At 43.3% G+C, this 17,515-nt stretch overlaps 1 protein-coding gene across 1 annotated transcript in view; it reads left to right on the top strand.

Moving 5' to 3' along the window:
* Nsmaf (neutral sphingomyelinase activation associated factor) overlaps positions 1-17,039 on the top strand; it is a 56,972-nt gene extending 39,933 nt beyond the window's left edge. The window contains exons 22-31 of the mRNA XM_051159943.1: positions 1,148-1,256; positions 3,171-3,229; positions 8,016-8,083; positions 8,802-8,869; positions 9,254-9,377; positions 11,137-11,220; positions 14,535-14,685; positions 15,231-15,333; positions 15,453-15,562; positions 16,744-17,039. Coding sequence (XP_051015900.1) covers positions 1,148-1,256; positions 3,171-3,229; positions 8,016-8,083; positions 8,802-8,869; positions 9,254-9,377; positions 11,137-11,220; positions 14,535-14,685; positions 15,231-15,333; positions 15,453-15,562; positions 16,744-16,838 — 971 coding nt within the window. The 3' untranslated portion in view covers positions 16,839-17,039. The remainder of the gene's footprint in view (positions 1-1,147; positions 1,257-3,170; positions 3,230-8,015; positions 8,084-8,801; positions 8,870-9,253; positions 9,378-11,136; positions 11,221-14,534; positions 14,686-15,230; positions 15,334-15,452; positions 15,563-16,743) is intronic.
* The last annotated feature ends 476 nt before the right edge of the window (positions 17,040-17,515 follow it).

The raw sequence follows: 17,515 nt of genomic DNA, 5'->3' as shown, positions 1-17,515 counted from the left end.
TTTTCTGGTTATTTACTATGACTGTGATTGCCCTGGCTCTCTCCTTTTCTGTGGGTTTGAAGCTGCCACTCAGTGTTTAGCAGTGCTGTCAGATGTATGCTCCCAGCCGTACATGCTTCCTACAAAAGACTTCCCCTGGCCTTGACTCTGCCAAACCCTCATACAGTTCTTAAATTGAGCTCAAACTGCCTTGCTTTCTTAACTTGGTTCTTTGCTATTTAGCACGTGGCAAATGTGTGTATTTGCCTCTTCCATCTAGGCCATGATGGCTGCTAAGATAAACTTAAGAGAAGGAAAGGTCATGTACCTCCATCCATTTACCATGTTTCTTATCTCATGGAGACTCCCAGGAGGAGCCACGCGGTGACACACAGCATCTCATCAGCAAAGCATTTCCTTTCCTTTCCTTTCCTCTCCTTTCCTTTCCTTTCCTTTCCTCTCCTCTCCTCTCCTCTCCTCTCCTTTCCTTTCCTTTCCTTTCCAGTTTTGTCTCCTGACACCCAGGCATGCAGAGCCTTTCAGGCATGCTGCAAAAGGAGCTAAACCCTCTCTCCAACCTCCTCTTATGAGGGCTTGATGGGGGCACCCTCAAATACCATGTACAGGGTTAAGTCAGGTTACTGTGTTCCTCCCTCAGTCCCCAGTCATAAGCACCATCATGTGGCCACTTTACACAGGGTAATTACTCCGGCTTTTCTTCATGCAGAACTGAGAACACTGCTTATGTCCAGAAACGCTTGAGGAACTAGAAGCCTTATTTGATTTCTTGTTTTCTTTCTCCTCGAAACCAAAACAAAGCTTCAGTGTTCCTAGGCAACTGTCAGGTTCTACAAAGGAAAAAGCTGAGAAGGAAATGGCCACTTAGACTTTATTTCCTGTGATTTTGTTTTTGTTTTTTCTTTTTCTCTAAGCAACTGGTCAAGTCAGGACTTTGCAGACACTAGGAAGCCTGGAGCTCTCAGTAAAACGTTCTATGTATAGTTTTTTTTTTTTCTTGGCTAATATTGGACTGTATAAGTACCTTTGAAAGCATATTTTGGTGGGTGGCTTGTTTTCTTGGTTCCTTAATATTAATAGAATATGCTACGATTCTGATACAGTTGCCTTTCTGTACTTCACTGATGCACTTAAATCCAGTTTCATGTAGTTTCTCCAGGGGAGGAGTCATTTGAAGATCTGACTGAGGAAAGCAGAAGTCTGGCCTGGAATAATATCACCAAGTTGCAGCCGCAGGAGCAGTACAAACTCCACAAAGAGTAAGAGTGCCTGCCCCTTCCGCTGACCCAGCGCGTCTCAGCCTGGGGTTGCACATCAGATGCTTAAATCACGATGCTATGCATCATAGCAAAATTACAGTTATGACGTAGCAATAAAATAATGTTGTGGTTGTGGGTCACCACAGCTTGAGGAGCTGTATTAAAGGGTCTCAGCATTAGGAAAGTTGAGAGCCACTAGTCTGTGTAAAGGCTGGGGTTTGGGCATGGAGTTAACTGTATAAGTCAAGCCACATGGGAAAGTGTCCATCCAGTGTTGCCTTCAGTGGTTTCTGGCCTGCAAAATGTTTGTGATGTGAAGTTAGTGTAGCAACGGAAAATGTGGCATGAAGTGGTTAGCTTTGCTTGCCTGCTCCCTCATGATATCATTTCTGTCACATGCTGTTTACAATGAGATTGGGCTGCAGACAGCCTGCAGTTTTGAACCTCTAAACTGTATATGCCACCACTTTAATCTTAAAAAGTAGGAAATTATGGGTCAAGCATGTGTGTCGATAAGCAAGCACAGTGGCCACCTGTAATCCCAGAAACCCATGTGGAAGCTGGGCAGGTACAGGGGCCACCTGTAATCCCAGAACTCAAGAAACAGAGACAGAGGATTCTGGGAAAGCTGGTCAGCTGGAGATTCGGTGAGAGGCCCTGCCTCAATAAAGTGAGTGGAGAGCCATCAAAGAAGACATCTGACATCAACTTTGGGACTCCACATGCACACACACACAGAGACACATGTTCCCACAGACATGCAAATGCAAACACACATTCACACACAAAAGATTATAACAGATGTGGGTGGGTGGGAGAGTGGATACGTGGGAAATCAATAAAGATCTTGTGTAAGGATAACACATAGATGGAAAGAGAGAAAGGCATGATAAGAAAATAAAGTCGGGCTGTAGAGATGGCTCAGTGGTTAAGAACACTGACTGTACTTCCAGAGGTCCTGAGTTCAATTCCCAGCAACCACATGGTGGCTCACAACCATCTATAGTGTGACCTGATGCCCTCTTCTGGCCTGCAGGAGTACTGTATGCATAATAATAAATTAATTAAAAGAAAATGAAATCAAGCATGGTAAGAAAAAAGGGGGAGGTGCAGAAGTGGAAGATAGGGAGAGAGAGGGAAGGAGAGAAATAGAGATATATACATTATAAAATCCACATGAATTTTTTTAATAACCTGTAGCTTCAAGAAAATTGAGTTTATGAATGAAAGCCTTCCACGTCCCCTCTGTTCGGGATGTTCGTCCAGCATGGTCTAGCCTGCTTCACAAGGAAAACCCAAGCTTAGGCCCTGGTAGAGGTCCATGGCTGCCAGCAGTCTCAGACAGGTGGTGGCCATGTGTTCCATCAGTCGCGAGTGGATTTGGATGTGCTAATGCCTGGCTTTATTTGGGGTTCGTAGCTCAAAGCAGAATATAGCACATTGAAAATGGACAGCTAGTTCTGCCTTCTTTAGAATAGTTTTCTTCTACTTCCCAGAAAGACATGTAGGAAGTGACTGAGACAAGACAGTGAAGGAGTGAAATAAACCTCTGGTGCTTATACAAGTAACATTTAGTGATTGACCTTGCATGTCCTTTAAAAGGGCCTAGTGGAAGCACACGCGTACACCACTGGCAGACATTAGGGACAGTGCATTCGCAACGAGGCAAACGAGGTGCTAGTGAAGAGTAAGAGTCATCACACTTGTCAGGGACAAGTTCAGTCTTGTCCGCTGCAGCCTGGAGAGCAAAGGTGGGCATTGCCAAGGAATGGCTTGTAATGGTTGCATCATGCAGAGAACAGAGCAAGTGAAGAAGCTATTAAGACAAAATGCAGGAAGCCTAGTAAAAATAAAAGAGAACAGGTGTCCTAGCACATGCTAATGATCATTTATAAAACTTTGATTTTTCAACAGGGCGGTGACAGGGATAGCAGTGTCTTGCAATGGGTCTTCAGTCTTCACCACGTCACAAGGTATGTTTTCTTGCTTTAAAGAGGGTTAGCTAGAATTGCAGTGTCTGAATTTTATTTTACCTGCATTTGCTGCTTCTACAGAAAATAGACTTAGAAAAGCTTTGCTGCAGTTTGTTTAAAAGGAAAAGTTTCCTGTTGCTGACAAGGTTTCTTGGGTGAAGACAAGAGGCAGGAGGAGGCCTATGGCCGTCCCCTTGCTTACTCCAGGCTCTTACTGCAGGGGTTTGCAGGGCTGCTGCATGGCGTGTAGAACTCAGCATGGCGCGCAGGAGTAGCCGGGCCTGAGGCAGACCTGGGCTGCCAGGGTGCTACACATTGCTTTGTGGAATGCAGGTTTGCTGTTAGATTTTACCTACCTGTAGAATTTTTTATATTGATAACACACATATGCCCCCTTGATAAGACCTGTATCTTTTTTTTTCTTTTTTTTTTTTTTTTTTTTTTTTTTGGTGAGACAGGGTTTCTCTTGGTAGCCTTGGCTGTCCTGGACTCACTTTGTAGGCCAGGCTGGCCTCGAACTCACAGAGCCACCACACCCAGCTTAAGAACTATATCTTAATGATACATTAGAACTTGGCTATCATCTCTAAAAGCATTAGCGCTATTCATCTCTTATGGCCCATGTGTTTTCCTAGAGCTCTGTATAGCATATGGTCAATTAAAGCGTGTCTCAGTGAAGGAGGAATACACTTGTTTATCTTTAGTGTCCGGACAACCAGATCTGACAAAGCTAGCAACTGTTTTTCATGAAGCTACTCTCCTTCAGAATTAGATTACCACAGGAGACTGTAGTTTCCACATATATTTAGAAGTGATCCTAGACAGCTGACCATATCCAGGTAGACGAGTCGCTGCTACCACACTCAGTTACTGGGCTGTGCTAGCTGTAGCGTTTCATTCTTGTCCCTTCACATACCACTTTGGATTCCATGAACTAGAATTTTCCAGAAAGTATACAAAATGACTGTGTAGGGAAGGTTATATGCAGGACCCCACACTGGACACACCAAGGCACCTACAATGCTGCTCGGGAAGGAGGAAGTCACATGTGTTCTGCCAAGGATTCTAGCTGCTGTGTTGACTAGTGAACAGCCAGCAAACACTTGTGTCTTTTAACAAAGCCTCTAGTGTAGTAGTTCTCAACATTCGGGCTGTGACCCCTTTGGGTTGCATATCAGATATCCTGAATATTACAAATCATAACAGTAGCAGAAATATAGTTATGAAGTTGCGATGGAATAATGTTATGGCTAAGATCACCACAATGTGAGTATCCATATGAAACAGAGCCTCAGCGTCAGGAAGGGTGAGGACCATTGCTCTAGTGGTTAGCAGGCTTTCTCTGATGTGGTTTGTCAACTCTTCCGAAACTCCATACTCATGTGACCTTGTAAACCATGAGCTTTCTTGCCGGAGTCCAGCCCTGGTGGGGACTGGGGGTGAGAGCGTTGGTTCAGAACCCAAGGGAGGATATGTAGGATCCATGGAGGAAGGCTCGGACCAAGAGGTGCAGTTCACACTCTGCACTGAGGCAGCTCAAACCACCTTTATTTATACGTCTATTTTTTCACAACTGAAAAGGCTTTACATTCATTTCCCCATGTACAGGTTCCTTTAAGAACTCCTACATTTAACAGTGATGTGCACACTGTGCTTTTCCCCGTCCTTCTCTTCAGTCCTCGTGGCTTCCTGGTAACCCACGAACCACGTCAACAAGAAAACAGAGCTTTAGCAAGCAGTTAATATCTCACCCAGGCACACTGGGACATAACCAAGTGACCGTGGTTGGCAGCAGTTGTGGTTACAGTATAGAGATGTGATAGACTACAGATTGAATTGTTGGCTTTTAGAGTCTCCTCACATCCTACTTCAGAGATCCAGTTCCTCTAATGCCCAGGACTGATCGCAAATTAGTAACCTGGGTCAACTCCTCATCCTTGCTTGCCTCACCCCTGAATGTTCCTATCAAATCTTGGGACCAACAAACCAGCAAGCCCTTCCTAGCCTTTTGGTAATCATCTAGCTGTTGTTTGGAGCAGGTAGGTGGGCAAATAGTTGTCAGAACCAAGTTCCCATCGGGACAGAACATCCGGACGTTAGCTGATGTACCCAGGCCAGGCTGTCGTGTTGAGTCAACCACATCATCATTATTCCAGGCAGAGGAGTTGTGGTCTGTTCTGCCCCCACAATCCTCAGAGACAAGTAAGACTGAGTCACAACCCAAGCTCTCTTTTTTCTACAGAAATGTGTGTCATTGACAAAGTGAAAGTAAAAACTCTTATTAGCAAAGGCAGAAGTACAAACGCAAGGTGCAATGGCAAGCCGGCATTCCCTCGGGAAAGGCCAGGAGATTCTGCAGGAACATCCCCATAAGTCCTTGCCATGTGCGGACCAGCCCCTGAGGCCTTTCCACACGGAGAGCTGTCTGCTTTACACTGTGGCACTGCTCCCAGGAGAGGCTTGGCCACCGCCGTTTCGTGTTATGACCGTTAGGCTTCAGATCTCCCCCAGTATGTTACATCTTACCACTGCTTTGTGAATTCGCTAAGTAAAAGAGGGGAGTTGTTGAAGTCAAACAATTGTGTTCATGATTTGTATTACTGGCTTATAAGCATAGTACTAATTGCCTCAAAGGTAAAAATTTCTTCCTCAGATGCACTGTATGCTTAGTTTTGTGAACACTCACAGAAGTACCACCTGTGAGACTGGTACTTGCTGCTGTCTTTAACTGGCAACTTCTAGTAGAGGAGAGCATCTTTGATTTTGAGACAAGGGACTTGGCTAGTTCATGGTTCTGTAGAATGGTCAGTTAGTCTTCAGGAGACTTCGTGGTGAGCACTCAGAACTGCCACAGAATCAAAAGCAAACTGCAAGGATGGTCCAAGATTGATGTCATCCCCTCAAGGAAAGGTCCAGCACTGTTGTGTTTTGACTTCTGTGTTTGTTCCCAAGTGCGTGATAAGGAAAGTCTCACTGAGGCTCCTGGTTATAAATTGTCATGAATTTATTGCAAACTTCAGTGTATATACATGTTTTCCTCCCATACCCCAGCTCCTGAAATAATGACTGAGGCAGAAATATATTTACAAAAGCCTAGGCCAATATAGCTAGGCAAATTCCCTGACTTGCTCATAACTAATATTCCATTTATTCTATTCTTACGTTCTGCCATATGGCTGCTTACCTCTCCTCAGTTGCAGATGTCTATCTTCTAAAGACTCCCAGGGCGAATCTCCTGCCTCTGCCTGCCTCCCAGAGTTCATGACTCCCGGAACTCCCACCTCCTTATTTCCTGCTTCAGCTGACAGGCCACTAGCTTTTTATTGACAGGTGATGCTACCATACAGACACAAGAGATTCCTTCTATAGATTAGGTTGAAATGTGAAGTTTTATTGTAGGGAAGAAATTTATTTAAAGCTCATTCTGACAGTTGGGTATTTAGGAAATAGATTATATGTGATTGGGTGTCTATAGGAACAGAAAAGTCCGTTGTGAGTCTCGGGGTTTTGTTTGTGGTGCTGGAGGTTCTAACTGAGGCTCTGCCCCATGGCAGGCGAGTGCTATTTCACTGAGCCTCTCTTCTGAGTTTTTAAGAGTTTGTGTTGGTGAATTTGTTCCATATGTCTTAGTGAAGGAAATTAAACATCTGGGTATCTTAATTCCTGCATCATTATCCTCTTATAAGCTGATGTCTCTCACAGCCAGTGTACACACTTGATTGGCCTCTGTTCTGCTGCAGAGACGAAAAGCACACTTGTGGCTTTTATCACTGGGTCTGCATCCACGCTCCCTTCCGGTTTTATCTTTAACCCCACCTTTCTTTTCAACTCCAACTCTGCTTTATAAAACAGGACTGTGTTGTGCTGAGCTCAGGATTCCCAGTGCCTACCTTAGGCACCATTCCTTATAAAAACAAAACTGTTTTCTTCCTCAGTAAAAAGGAAAAATAATTAAAAATAAAAGTCTTGTCTATAAGTAGTTCTGACAAGAATGCCACTCTCAAAAAAAAAAAGAATGCTATACCACTCTCTGATTAGGCCATTCCCTTAAGAAAAAAATTACTTCTATTGCCAAAATCTTTGTTTTCTTAAAATAAAAACCAGGCCTGGAGAGATGGCTCAGTGATTTAAAATACTTGCTACCCTTTAGCGAATATGGGCTTGGTTCCCAGCACACGCATGCTAGTTCATAACCATTGAGAACCCAAGTTCTAGGGAATCCAATGACCTCTTTTGGCTCTCACAGGCCGCAGACACACATGTGGTATACATATATGCATGAGGGCAAACCACACAAACACTTGTAAATCTTTAAACATTTTTTTGTTTTGCTATCAAGATTTCTGACAGCTGGGTATGGTGGCACATGCCTTTAGTCCCATCACTCAGGGAGGCAGAGGCAGGTGGATCACTGTGAATTCAAGGCTACCTGGTGAGTCTAGGACAGCCAAGGCTACACAGAAAAACCTTGCCTTGAAAAAAAACAAACAAAAAACGTTCTGCCTCCCTCCCCTGTAACTTTGCACTCCCTTATTGTCCATGCAGGCCCGTAGAAATGTCAGTGGTGTGCTGTGTCTGTGCTGGCATTGTGGGCTTTCAGCTGATCTCCTTGTCATGAAGTTATAGACTCTTAATGGTAGCGAGGCCGCAGACTACTCAGTCTGCATATCCTTGGTATTCTGGAATGGCACTGTTGCCCTCAAACAGTGAGTGAGTGAGGGAAGCGTCTGTCCTTTGGCATCTGTAATGCTTAGGAAGTCTTTTGTGTCTGTGTTCTAACTCTTAGATTCCACTTTGAAGATGTTTTCTAAGGAATCCAAAATGCTACAAAGAAGTATATCATTTTCAAATATGGTAAGCTCATTTTACCAGTTATGGTAGAAGTCCGTGGAGGCCGAGATGCAGTTCAGGGTTTGTGCATTAGCCTAGCATGTGCAAGGTCCTGCCTGGGCCTCGGAAGTGGACCAGGGAGGGATGGCGGGAGGGAAGGAGGGAGGGAAGACAGGAAGGCAGGAGGGCTAGTTTCTACTTGCTTCTTTCGCATACTAGTGTGATTTCATTTTAACCAAAAATCTTGAGTACCCAGTAGAATTCTCCCTAATAAGTCTATCGGAAAAGAAAATTTCTGTGCTACTTAAGTAATTTAGGCATTTCTGATTACTTGGGGCAATACAACCAGTTATTAAAGAATGTGCCTTATTTTTAATGTCACTCCTCCAAGAGTTTGTGAAATTTCTTCAGGAACTTTGTGTGTTTCCCTTAGCCACATGTCCACCAAGCAGAGAGGGTCATTTCATTCCTAAGAATTATCCTCCTGCCATGATCTCGTCCAGGTTATCAGCCTTCCTCCTACCCTATGGGAGCCTAAGAAGCATCAAGCTGGGTCATAATGTGAGCATTTTGGAGAAGACTATACCCCTGAATTCAGCCAGCCCTCAGGCCTGGGTGGTTAGGAAGAAAGCCACTGTAGGAAGAATCTGGTATGAGTTTGGCAGGAATTCATAAGAGACATACGCCAGTGAAGGACCTACTAATTATTGCAAATCACTGATATCAAGTCTTTTTATTTCAGGCTTTATCTTCTTGTTTACTTTTGCCAGGAGACACCACTGTCATAAGTTCTTCTTGGGATAACAACATGTATGTATCCATGCCTGCTTCTTTGTAATTAATTCCATACATGTGGATGTGAGGGATAAAAGGGTTCCCGCTAGAGGATACATGCTAGATATGAGGACAGTATCGTTGGATTCAACTACCATTATTTTAGTGTAATGATCTCTCCAATTAGAATCTATTTTTCCAACTTTTAAACTCAGGTGAAATATAGCTAAGACAGTTGGGAAATAATCTAATTTCAAGTTCAAATTTTGAATATTTTTCACTAAATAATACTAGAACAAGAAATTTGTAACTCTAGTAAGCCTTAGTTTAGAAATAAGCAATATTTGTTTCTTAAATGCATGTTTAAACATCTCAAAACTAATCGTGGGTATTATTTTAATGGTTGTTGTTATCTTTTAGCTATTTTTATTCCGTAGCATTCGGAAGACGCCAAGACACCCTGATGGGGCATGACGACGCCGTCAGTAAGATCTGTTGGCACAATGACAGGCTGTACTCTGCATCCTGGGATGCTACCGTGAAGGTTCACATATACTTTTCAACTGAAATTGTTTGCTCATAACATATTGCGAGCCATTCAGCTCCCTATCAGTATGTTCAGTCACTTTACGTTTTCAGAAAGTAGGTAAATGATGTACAGGATACGTTACTATTGCCTTTTCTTAAAGTTTGTATATTGCACATTTTTTCCAAATATCTTTTTAATCCTTCATATAATGTATCTTGATCATATCCAACAGAAATCTCCCCTCCTTTCACCCGAGACTTGCCCTTCTACCTTCAAATCCTCTTCTTCCTCTTCTTTTAAACCCAGGCTCCAAATAGCATTACTTGTATCCACAGGCGCTTGAGCAAGCCATCAGATGCCATACCCTTGAAGGAAAATGGCATCCCACCTCACCACATTGCCAGTAGCTTTTTAGCTAGGGACAGAGCCCTCTGCTCTCCATGATGGATGTCAGGGAGGTCTTCCATAGGTAGCCACAGCTGTTGTGAGTTCATGAGCAGGAGCCATGGCGTATGGAGAAAACAGCATTAAATGACACCCCTCCACATCCTACGGACTGTTAGCTTCTCCTCCATGGTGGTGTTCTCTCAGCTCTGGGGCAGTGCTATGAATGTCCCCAGGCCTGAGCTGTCAACAGTCACTTGACCAGATGGGGGCCTCTCTGTTGACTGCTTCCTGCTTCAGGAAACAGCTTCCCTGACCAAGGCTGACAGCAGCACCCACCTATGGGTCTAAACATAACATATTTATAAGGTGGATTCAGCAGAACAGCAGTGATAGGCTTTCATCCAAGGCCTTGCACTTGCCCAGCTCTTGAGCAGGTTTATAGGACAAGACATGAATTCCCTCCGGTGAAGTAGGCTTTAGATCCATTTGGAAAGCCAATGTTTTACAAAGCGGGCACATGTTGGCTGGCAGGTCAGTCTAATAGCACACAGGGTCACTGTTGGATGAATCCGTTCATGCCCACCCAACCCCAGTGACTGACACTGAAAATTAGCCAGCAGGGAAGAAATTTCTAGGTCAGTTCCAGCTTGATTTCTTATGTCCTTCAACACCAGGGTGCTATGTCTCAGGATACGGTCTCGCGGCACAGTGTATTCACCCAAGGTGTTGACAGGCTATTGCTCTGAAACAGAATCGGAGCCCTTCTCGGTTGATGACTGGAACTGCTAGTTGATCAGTTAATCCTAACAATGCAAGTTAAGTTGAGGAATCTTTGAAAGACTAGTGTGTTGAGATGTGAAACAGGCATCCGTGTACTCAGTGTTGCTGTGCTGCAGGCCACAGGCCTCTTCTCTTCAGACTCCTGTGTGGTTTCCCCCATACAAGCCATCCCAGTGCTCCTCACCTTACATTGCCAGTTAGATTCTCTGTACAAGATAAAAAGAATCAAATCTTTTATGTTCCTTGCCAAGTCTGTCAGAATTTTTTTTTCTCCAATCTTACAGATAGATATGTTTGTTTTCTGTACATGATTTTAGTAGTTTGAGGGTTTGGATTTCTTACTTCTTGAAACGTTATTAGACACCACAACACTTGTGCGTTCATGCTCCCTTGATTTGCACAGTGCTTAAACGACACAGAGCGCACATTCAAGGGCATGGACCGAAGCAGCTGTGTCCTGGTGGGGAAGAGCCCCATGAGGAGAAGCTGGACCTGCCCCAGCTTCCATTGGCAGGCATGCTGGAAGTTTTTTTTTTTCTTTTTTTTCAAATGTGTTGAGCATTTTGTATTAAAGTTTAAAAATACCTTCTGCAATGTGCTGTCCTAGGTGTGGTCCGGTGTTCCCGCAGAAATGCCAGGCACCAAAAGACACCAGTTTGACTTACTGGCCGAACTGGAACATGACGTCAGTGTGAGTCCAACAGCAGAGCTCTGGGTCCAGAGGAGTAGGGGACGGTTGGGATGGGGAGGAAGGGCTTGGGTTGTGTAAGTTTTTATTTCCTTTGTTTTCCTTTGCATAATGGGGATTATAGGCAAGGTGTTTGGGCATTCTTGTAAAGTATTTGATTCTGCCTTCCTTTCCCCCTCTCATTTGTCCCTTTGTTCATTTACCTGAGAATTAATTTCTGTCCCAGTTAATTTTCAAGGTGTTAGTTCTGAAGTGGGACCCACTATTTTCATGCTTTCTGACCTAGAAAGTGAACAGACCATCTGTTCAGGTGACACCCATCCCAAAGCTGAGAACAGCGACAAGCTGTCAGGGATGGCCAACAACGCACAGCCTGGTGGCAGCGCCAAAGGAGAATTTGTTCCTGGTGGGGTTGAGTCATGCTGCTGTGTGCTAGGCTGTAGTTTACAGTATGGCCTTTGTCCAGCCACTGTGACTTGGTGCTAAGTTTGCACAGTCTTCAGATTATGACATTAAAGATACTTAGTATGCAATTCAAGATGGCATTCAAATGGAGAGATCCTTGATTTCACAAATAGTCATGGATCAGCCCTGCTTCAAGCACCTCCCTATGATATATTACTCAGTTAAAGTTTTAAAATGTTTTGAATTGAAATAGAATTGCATCACTTTGTATCCTCCTTTTCCTCCTTTTAATCCCCCTACCTAGCCTTTTTTTGTCCCCTACCAAGTCCCCCCACTCAAGTTGATAGCCTTTTTAAAGTTATTGTTACGTACACACATGTATATGCACAAAAATATATAACCACAGCCTGCTGAGTCTGAGGTGGTGGTGTGCAGAAAGTTTCAAGGCTGACTGCTCTGCACTGAACACCCAGTAAGGCAGCTCATCACTGGGAGAAGCTAATGCTCCTCCTCAGAGTCGCCACAGCTGCCTGTAGTTCTTTGTGTAACGGTAAGACCCTATAAACATTCCATTTTCCACATTAACATGTCCATTGATACTGCCACTGTTGCAGTCTTGCTTATGTAGCCATTTCTGAGATTAATTTGCTGCCAACTTCCTGGTATCCTGGCTCTTCTGCTCTCTCTGCCCTCTCTTCCTTGAGCCATAGATGCAGGAACTGTAATGTAAATGTATCCGTTGGGGCTGGGTTCCCTACAATCTGTTAAGCTCAGCATTGTGTTGTTACGGCTTTCTGTGATAGACTCCATACGCTGTAAAGAGAGCTTTCTTCGATGAGGAGTGGTACAAGGATAAAATTTAGAATGTAGTAAAAGATTGTGCTGGTCTAGCAAAGCGGCAGTAGTAGACTCTTCTAAAGTCTATGGCCTAGGAATTGCAGACGAGAAAGCACATGCAACATCTGACCTTCTGGGTTTCCTCACTCAATAAAATCTTTTCTAGGTCTATCCATTTGCCTGCAAATTTTACTTTTCTTTACAACTGAATAGTATTCTGTTGTGAATAAGGACCACAATTTCATTATCCAATTATCTGCTAAAGGATGTTTTAGATTGTTTCCATTTGCTAGCTATTGTGAATAATGGAGATGGCTGAGCAAATATCTGTGCAATAGGATATTGAGTCATTTGGGCATATGCCAAAGAGCTTCCAGTAGATTAATTTTCAGGTTTTTTGAGGATTCTCCACACTGATTTCCAGAGTGGCTGCACCAATTTGCATTCCACCAACAGTAGTGGCAGGCATTTTTGCTGGATACAGTAGTCTCCTTGGCAGTTGGTTGGTTCTAATTTGGAGTGCATTGCTCCAGGCTCTTCGGGCTTTCAATTTCCATTAAGAAACCAGGAGTTATTCTGACAGGCTTTCCTTTGCATGTGACTTGTTCTTTCTCTTACAGTGCTGTTCTGCACAGGAGTTTTGACTGTCTTCTACTTTGAGGTGTTGGTCTTTGGGTCTTGACTAGTTGAGGTTCTGTGTGCTTTTTGTGTCTGACCGTTCTTGTATAGTTCTGCCTTTCCTTAGCTTGAAGTGTTTCCTTCCGTGAGCTGGTTTAGTCTGGGCCACTCTCTTGAGATCTCCCTTCTTTATGGCTATGATTTGAAGATTTGGTCTTTTGATGTATACCACATTTCCTGTAAATGCCTTTCCTTATGTTAAAAAAATTTATTTTTTTTCTTTTGCTTGTATAATGTAGATCCTCTATTTTCAAGTCCTGATATTCTATCTTCTGCTAGATTCAGTCTACTTGAAAGGTTTTCCCAAGTTTTGTCATTGGGTTATTGAGTTTTTACAATTCCATCTTCATCTTGGCTGTTTCTTCAGTGTTTTTATCTCTTTGTTGAATTCAGTTTTCAAATCCTAAATTATCTTTACTGAAATTTCTTGCATGTCATTCAGGTGTTTGATATATTCGTGGACCTCAATGAAGTGTTTGTGTCTTCATTAAATTCTTTAATTTTTGGGGGGGGGTTCTTTGATAAAATTTATGATTGTTCTTTTAAAGTGTGTCCTAAGGTTCATCTAGGGAGTTCTCTAGAGAACACCTCTATAGGACTAGGGAGTTTAAGGAGACATGCTGCTTTTGCCACTCTGTTTATTTTTGTATCTGACCTGGGCATGTGGACTTCTTCGGTTGTGTCTGGTGTGCTGTTCTGGCCTCCCTTAGATTGGGTCAGTGCAGGAGATACATCACCTGACCTGGGTCAGATAAGGCTGAATGAGCTGTTTAATTGGTCCAAGGAAAGATGGCTCCCAAACCACAGTTCTAGAGGTAGGCCAGGAAAAGGGGGTTGGCAGATGAAGAGTGCATCACTGCAGGTCTAGAATTACGATGGTGAGTTAGCAGGTTGGAGGGAAGGAGTTAACTTTTTTAAAGAGTGTGTGTGTGTGTGTGTGTGTGTGTGTGTGTACACGCGTGCGCACACGTGAGCGCACATGTGCATGCGCATTTCCGGAAGAGAACAAGGCATCAGATCTTCTGGTGCTAGAGTGAACCACTTGATATGGGTGCTGGGAACTGAACTCAGATCCTCTTCTAGGAACAGTGCATTCTATTAACCACTGAGCCATCTCTATATTGACAGGACAACTTTTTCTTTTATACTATTTTAGGCCACTTGAAAACAGCATTAAAACTCTCTATAGTATTTCATATACTTGTGTTTTTCTAGCATACCTAGAATTTTACTTCATTTTAAAATAAAAGGTCATTTGTTGAGATGCTACAAAATATAATACAAAATATAATACAGCACACTGCAGTTTTTATTTTTGTGGGTGGTTATTTTAACAAGCCTGGAAAAAGCATAGTTAATGAGTAATGAGCCAACTACTTATCACTATTTCTTCTTAGGTCAATACCATCAATTTAAATGCTGTAAGCACACTGTTAGTTTCTGGCACCAAAGAAGGCATGGTGAATATTTGGGACCTCACTACAGCCACTTTATTACACCAAATTTCATGCCATTCAGGGACAATATGTGATGCTGCTTTTAGCCCAGGTAGGTATTATCCTTTTCAATATAAGATGACAGCAGTTCAGCTAGAACACTGAAATTAAAAGTTCAAAACAAGCTGGGCATGGTGGTGCATACCTTTAATCCCAGCACTGGGGAGGCAGAAGCAGCCAGATCTCTGTGAGTTTGAGGCCAGCCTGGTCTACAAAGCGAGTCCAGGACAGCCAAAGCTACATAGAGAAACCCTGTCTCGAAAAACCAAAAAAAAAAAAAAAAAAAAAAAAAAAGTTCAAAACAATATTCCTCACTGATGAGAGCTTCTGCCTATAGCTAAAGCTGGTTCATGTCTGGATACACATATTTTGGCACTGGTAAATCTATAAAGTGGATACTGCTTTTAATTCCACAGCTGGAGGAATCAAGATGTGTGATGAAACTCATATCAAAGGGTCATCTCATTATAGGGTCTGAGAAACTAGAAAATTCCAAGAATACAAGGAACTCAAGGAAAATGAAGCAGGGGGTAGATTTAGAAGTCTGAGCGATCAGAACTACTTTCTGAAGCAGCTCCATGTGTGTCTCTCCGGCAGATAGCCGCCACATCCTCAGCGCAGGGGCAGACGGCTGTCTAAATGTGATCGACGTGCAGACGGGCATGCTCATCTCCTCCATGGCCTCAGAGGAGCCGCAGAGGTACAGTTGCCACGTGGCAGCCATGTATTTACAGTATGTTTGCGAGCGTTTCATTTGCTCATGCCTGTCCAGGGTTACATACTTCCTTTTTAATAGACTGCCTCCCATCATGCCTGCAGGTGCTTCCTCTGGGATGGAAATTCTGTCTTATCTGGAAGTCGGTCTGGTGAGCTGCTTGTCTGGGACCTTCTTGGAGGGAAAATCAGTGAGCGGATACAGGGCCACGCAGGTACGTAGAGCGCAGCTATCTTCATCTGCCGAGATCTTTATCAGGCCCGCATTTTCCACAGGGAACATAATGTTCTCTGGGCTGTTAACAGTTTCCTTTTACATTCTGATTGGCCAGTGGTTATGCCTTTTAAGTACCTTAAGATTTATATTCATTTTGTCCTCTGAAAGAAGTGTTTACTTCCACTGGGTGGTGTATGCCTTTAATTCTAGCACTTGGGAAGCAAAGGCAGGATGAGTTGGAGCCTGCCTGGTCTTTAGAGTTCCAGGACAGCAAGGGCTGTTACACAGAGAAACCCTGTCTTGAAAAACCAGAAGGAAAAAAAAATTGTTTACATCCACATGGTGAAAAAAATTATGGCAAAGCTGTATAACTGATTTTTAAAAAAATAGTGGTTACCGAAAGACAACGCAAAATAAAGTACAGTGGAAACTAAGGTGTCCTCCTAGTGTCAGGCTGCAACTCCAACATCCCAGTCTTGAGGGCATGTTTGCCAATGAATCCATGTGGATGGTGAAGCATCATGTGGACAGAACCGCGCATACAGTGCTTTGCACGGCTCTCCCGCTCCCTTTCCACCTGCGGACTCCTGGAGAGTCAGTGTCCTCTGCTTATACCTGCAGGCAGGCAGACCTCCTTCCTGGTCACGTGTTCCTCCTTCCTGATCACGTGGGGGCTTTCGGTTACCGCTTCCCGCGGGGAGATCTAACTGTCTACCTCAACTCTTTTCTTGTCATACAATTTCATGCGTTCTTTTTAAACACATTATCTTAAAATTATGTAGCTATGCTTTCCCCCTCAATTTAGTGGGGTTTTTTGGGGGGGCAGGGGAAGGCGGGTTTTAAACAATTGCCAACTCATGTGAACCTTTCGATGGAAAAGGCATAAATCCGCAAGCCTGGCCACAGGCTGCCCGCTTCCCTTTCTATAATCTCTTGACTTTTCTTGTACCATTCGCCAAGGTGTACATTTGCATCAGTCATTTTGCTTTTAGATGAATAGTGAAATGGTTCATTGCTTATAAGTTCTTCGTAGAAGCAAGTGTTTTTAAACTTCTAGACAGATTTTATTTTAGAAAGGCAAGGTGTAGCGGTTCCTTCTCTCTTTAAGGGCACAGCAGCCTGCGTTGCCCTCACTGTGTCCACCCTTGGTTGCACTCCTCCCTAACTAATGTCTTTCAGGTGCTGTGACATGCATATGGATGAACGAACAGTGTAGCAGCATCATCACAGGAGGGGAAGACAGACAAATTATGTTTTGGAAATTGCAGTATTAAGTGCCTTTTCCTCTCTCCTAAGTTCAGTTCTATTTAATGTATTTTTAAGCCAAACTTTGAACTGGTGAAATGTGCAATGATAGTACCTACAAGTTTTACCACATGAAAAATGTGTGGTTTCGACTTCCTAAATCATGGAGACTTCATTCAAAGCCATTTGTTGTCATCCATTAGGGCAAATAAAATATGGCAGTGTTAGAGAAAACACTGGTTCTAAGACAGGACCATCCCATGTGATGGTGATTAGAAGACTGTATTGGGTGGGAGAGGACAAAAAGAAATACCCAGTTGGAGTGAGGAAACATTGGACAATGCTGGGCAGCTCAGGTCACCAAGAGGAGGTGCCAGAGCCTCTAATCTGAGTTGCCCCAGTTGTCACAAGGTTCTTGGATGTGTTTTCATGGACTGGTTCCTTTCTGCAGTGCTACAAGCCCAGATTCTAAGAATCTGGGAGAGGAATAGCAGTTCTTAAAACAGTAAGTCTACTACTGTGTATAGTAATGGTTTATATTTCATTACGCTACTAAATGTTCATCTTTTCTACATTAAAAATATTTTTCTGTAATGAAAGCAGTTTTCCCTTTTCTTATGTAAGTAATTTCACTTAATAATCACAAGTATTAATCCTCCCACAAAACCACATTTAATTTCTTTCGGGCCTGCATTCAGAACCGGGG

Source organism: Acomys russatus, chromosome 2 (genome assembly GCF_903995435.1).
Source record: "Acomys russatus chromosome 2, mAcoRus1.1, whole genome shotgun sequence".
In the NCBI taxonomy this organism is placed as follows: Eukaryota; Metazoa; Chordata; class Mammalia; order Rodentia; family Muridae; genus Acomys; species Acomys russatus.
Note: the sequence above shows the minus strand (reverse complement) of the source record. Positions and strands in the feature narration are given on the sequence as shown.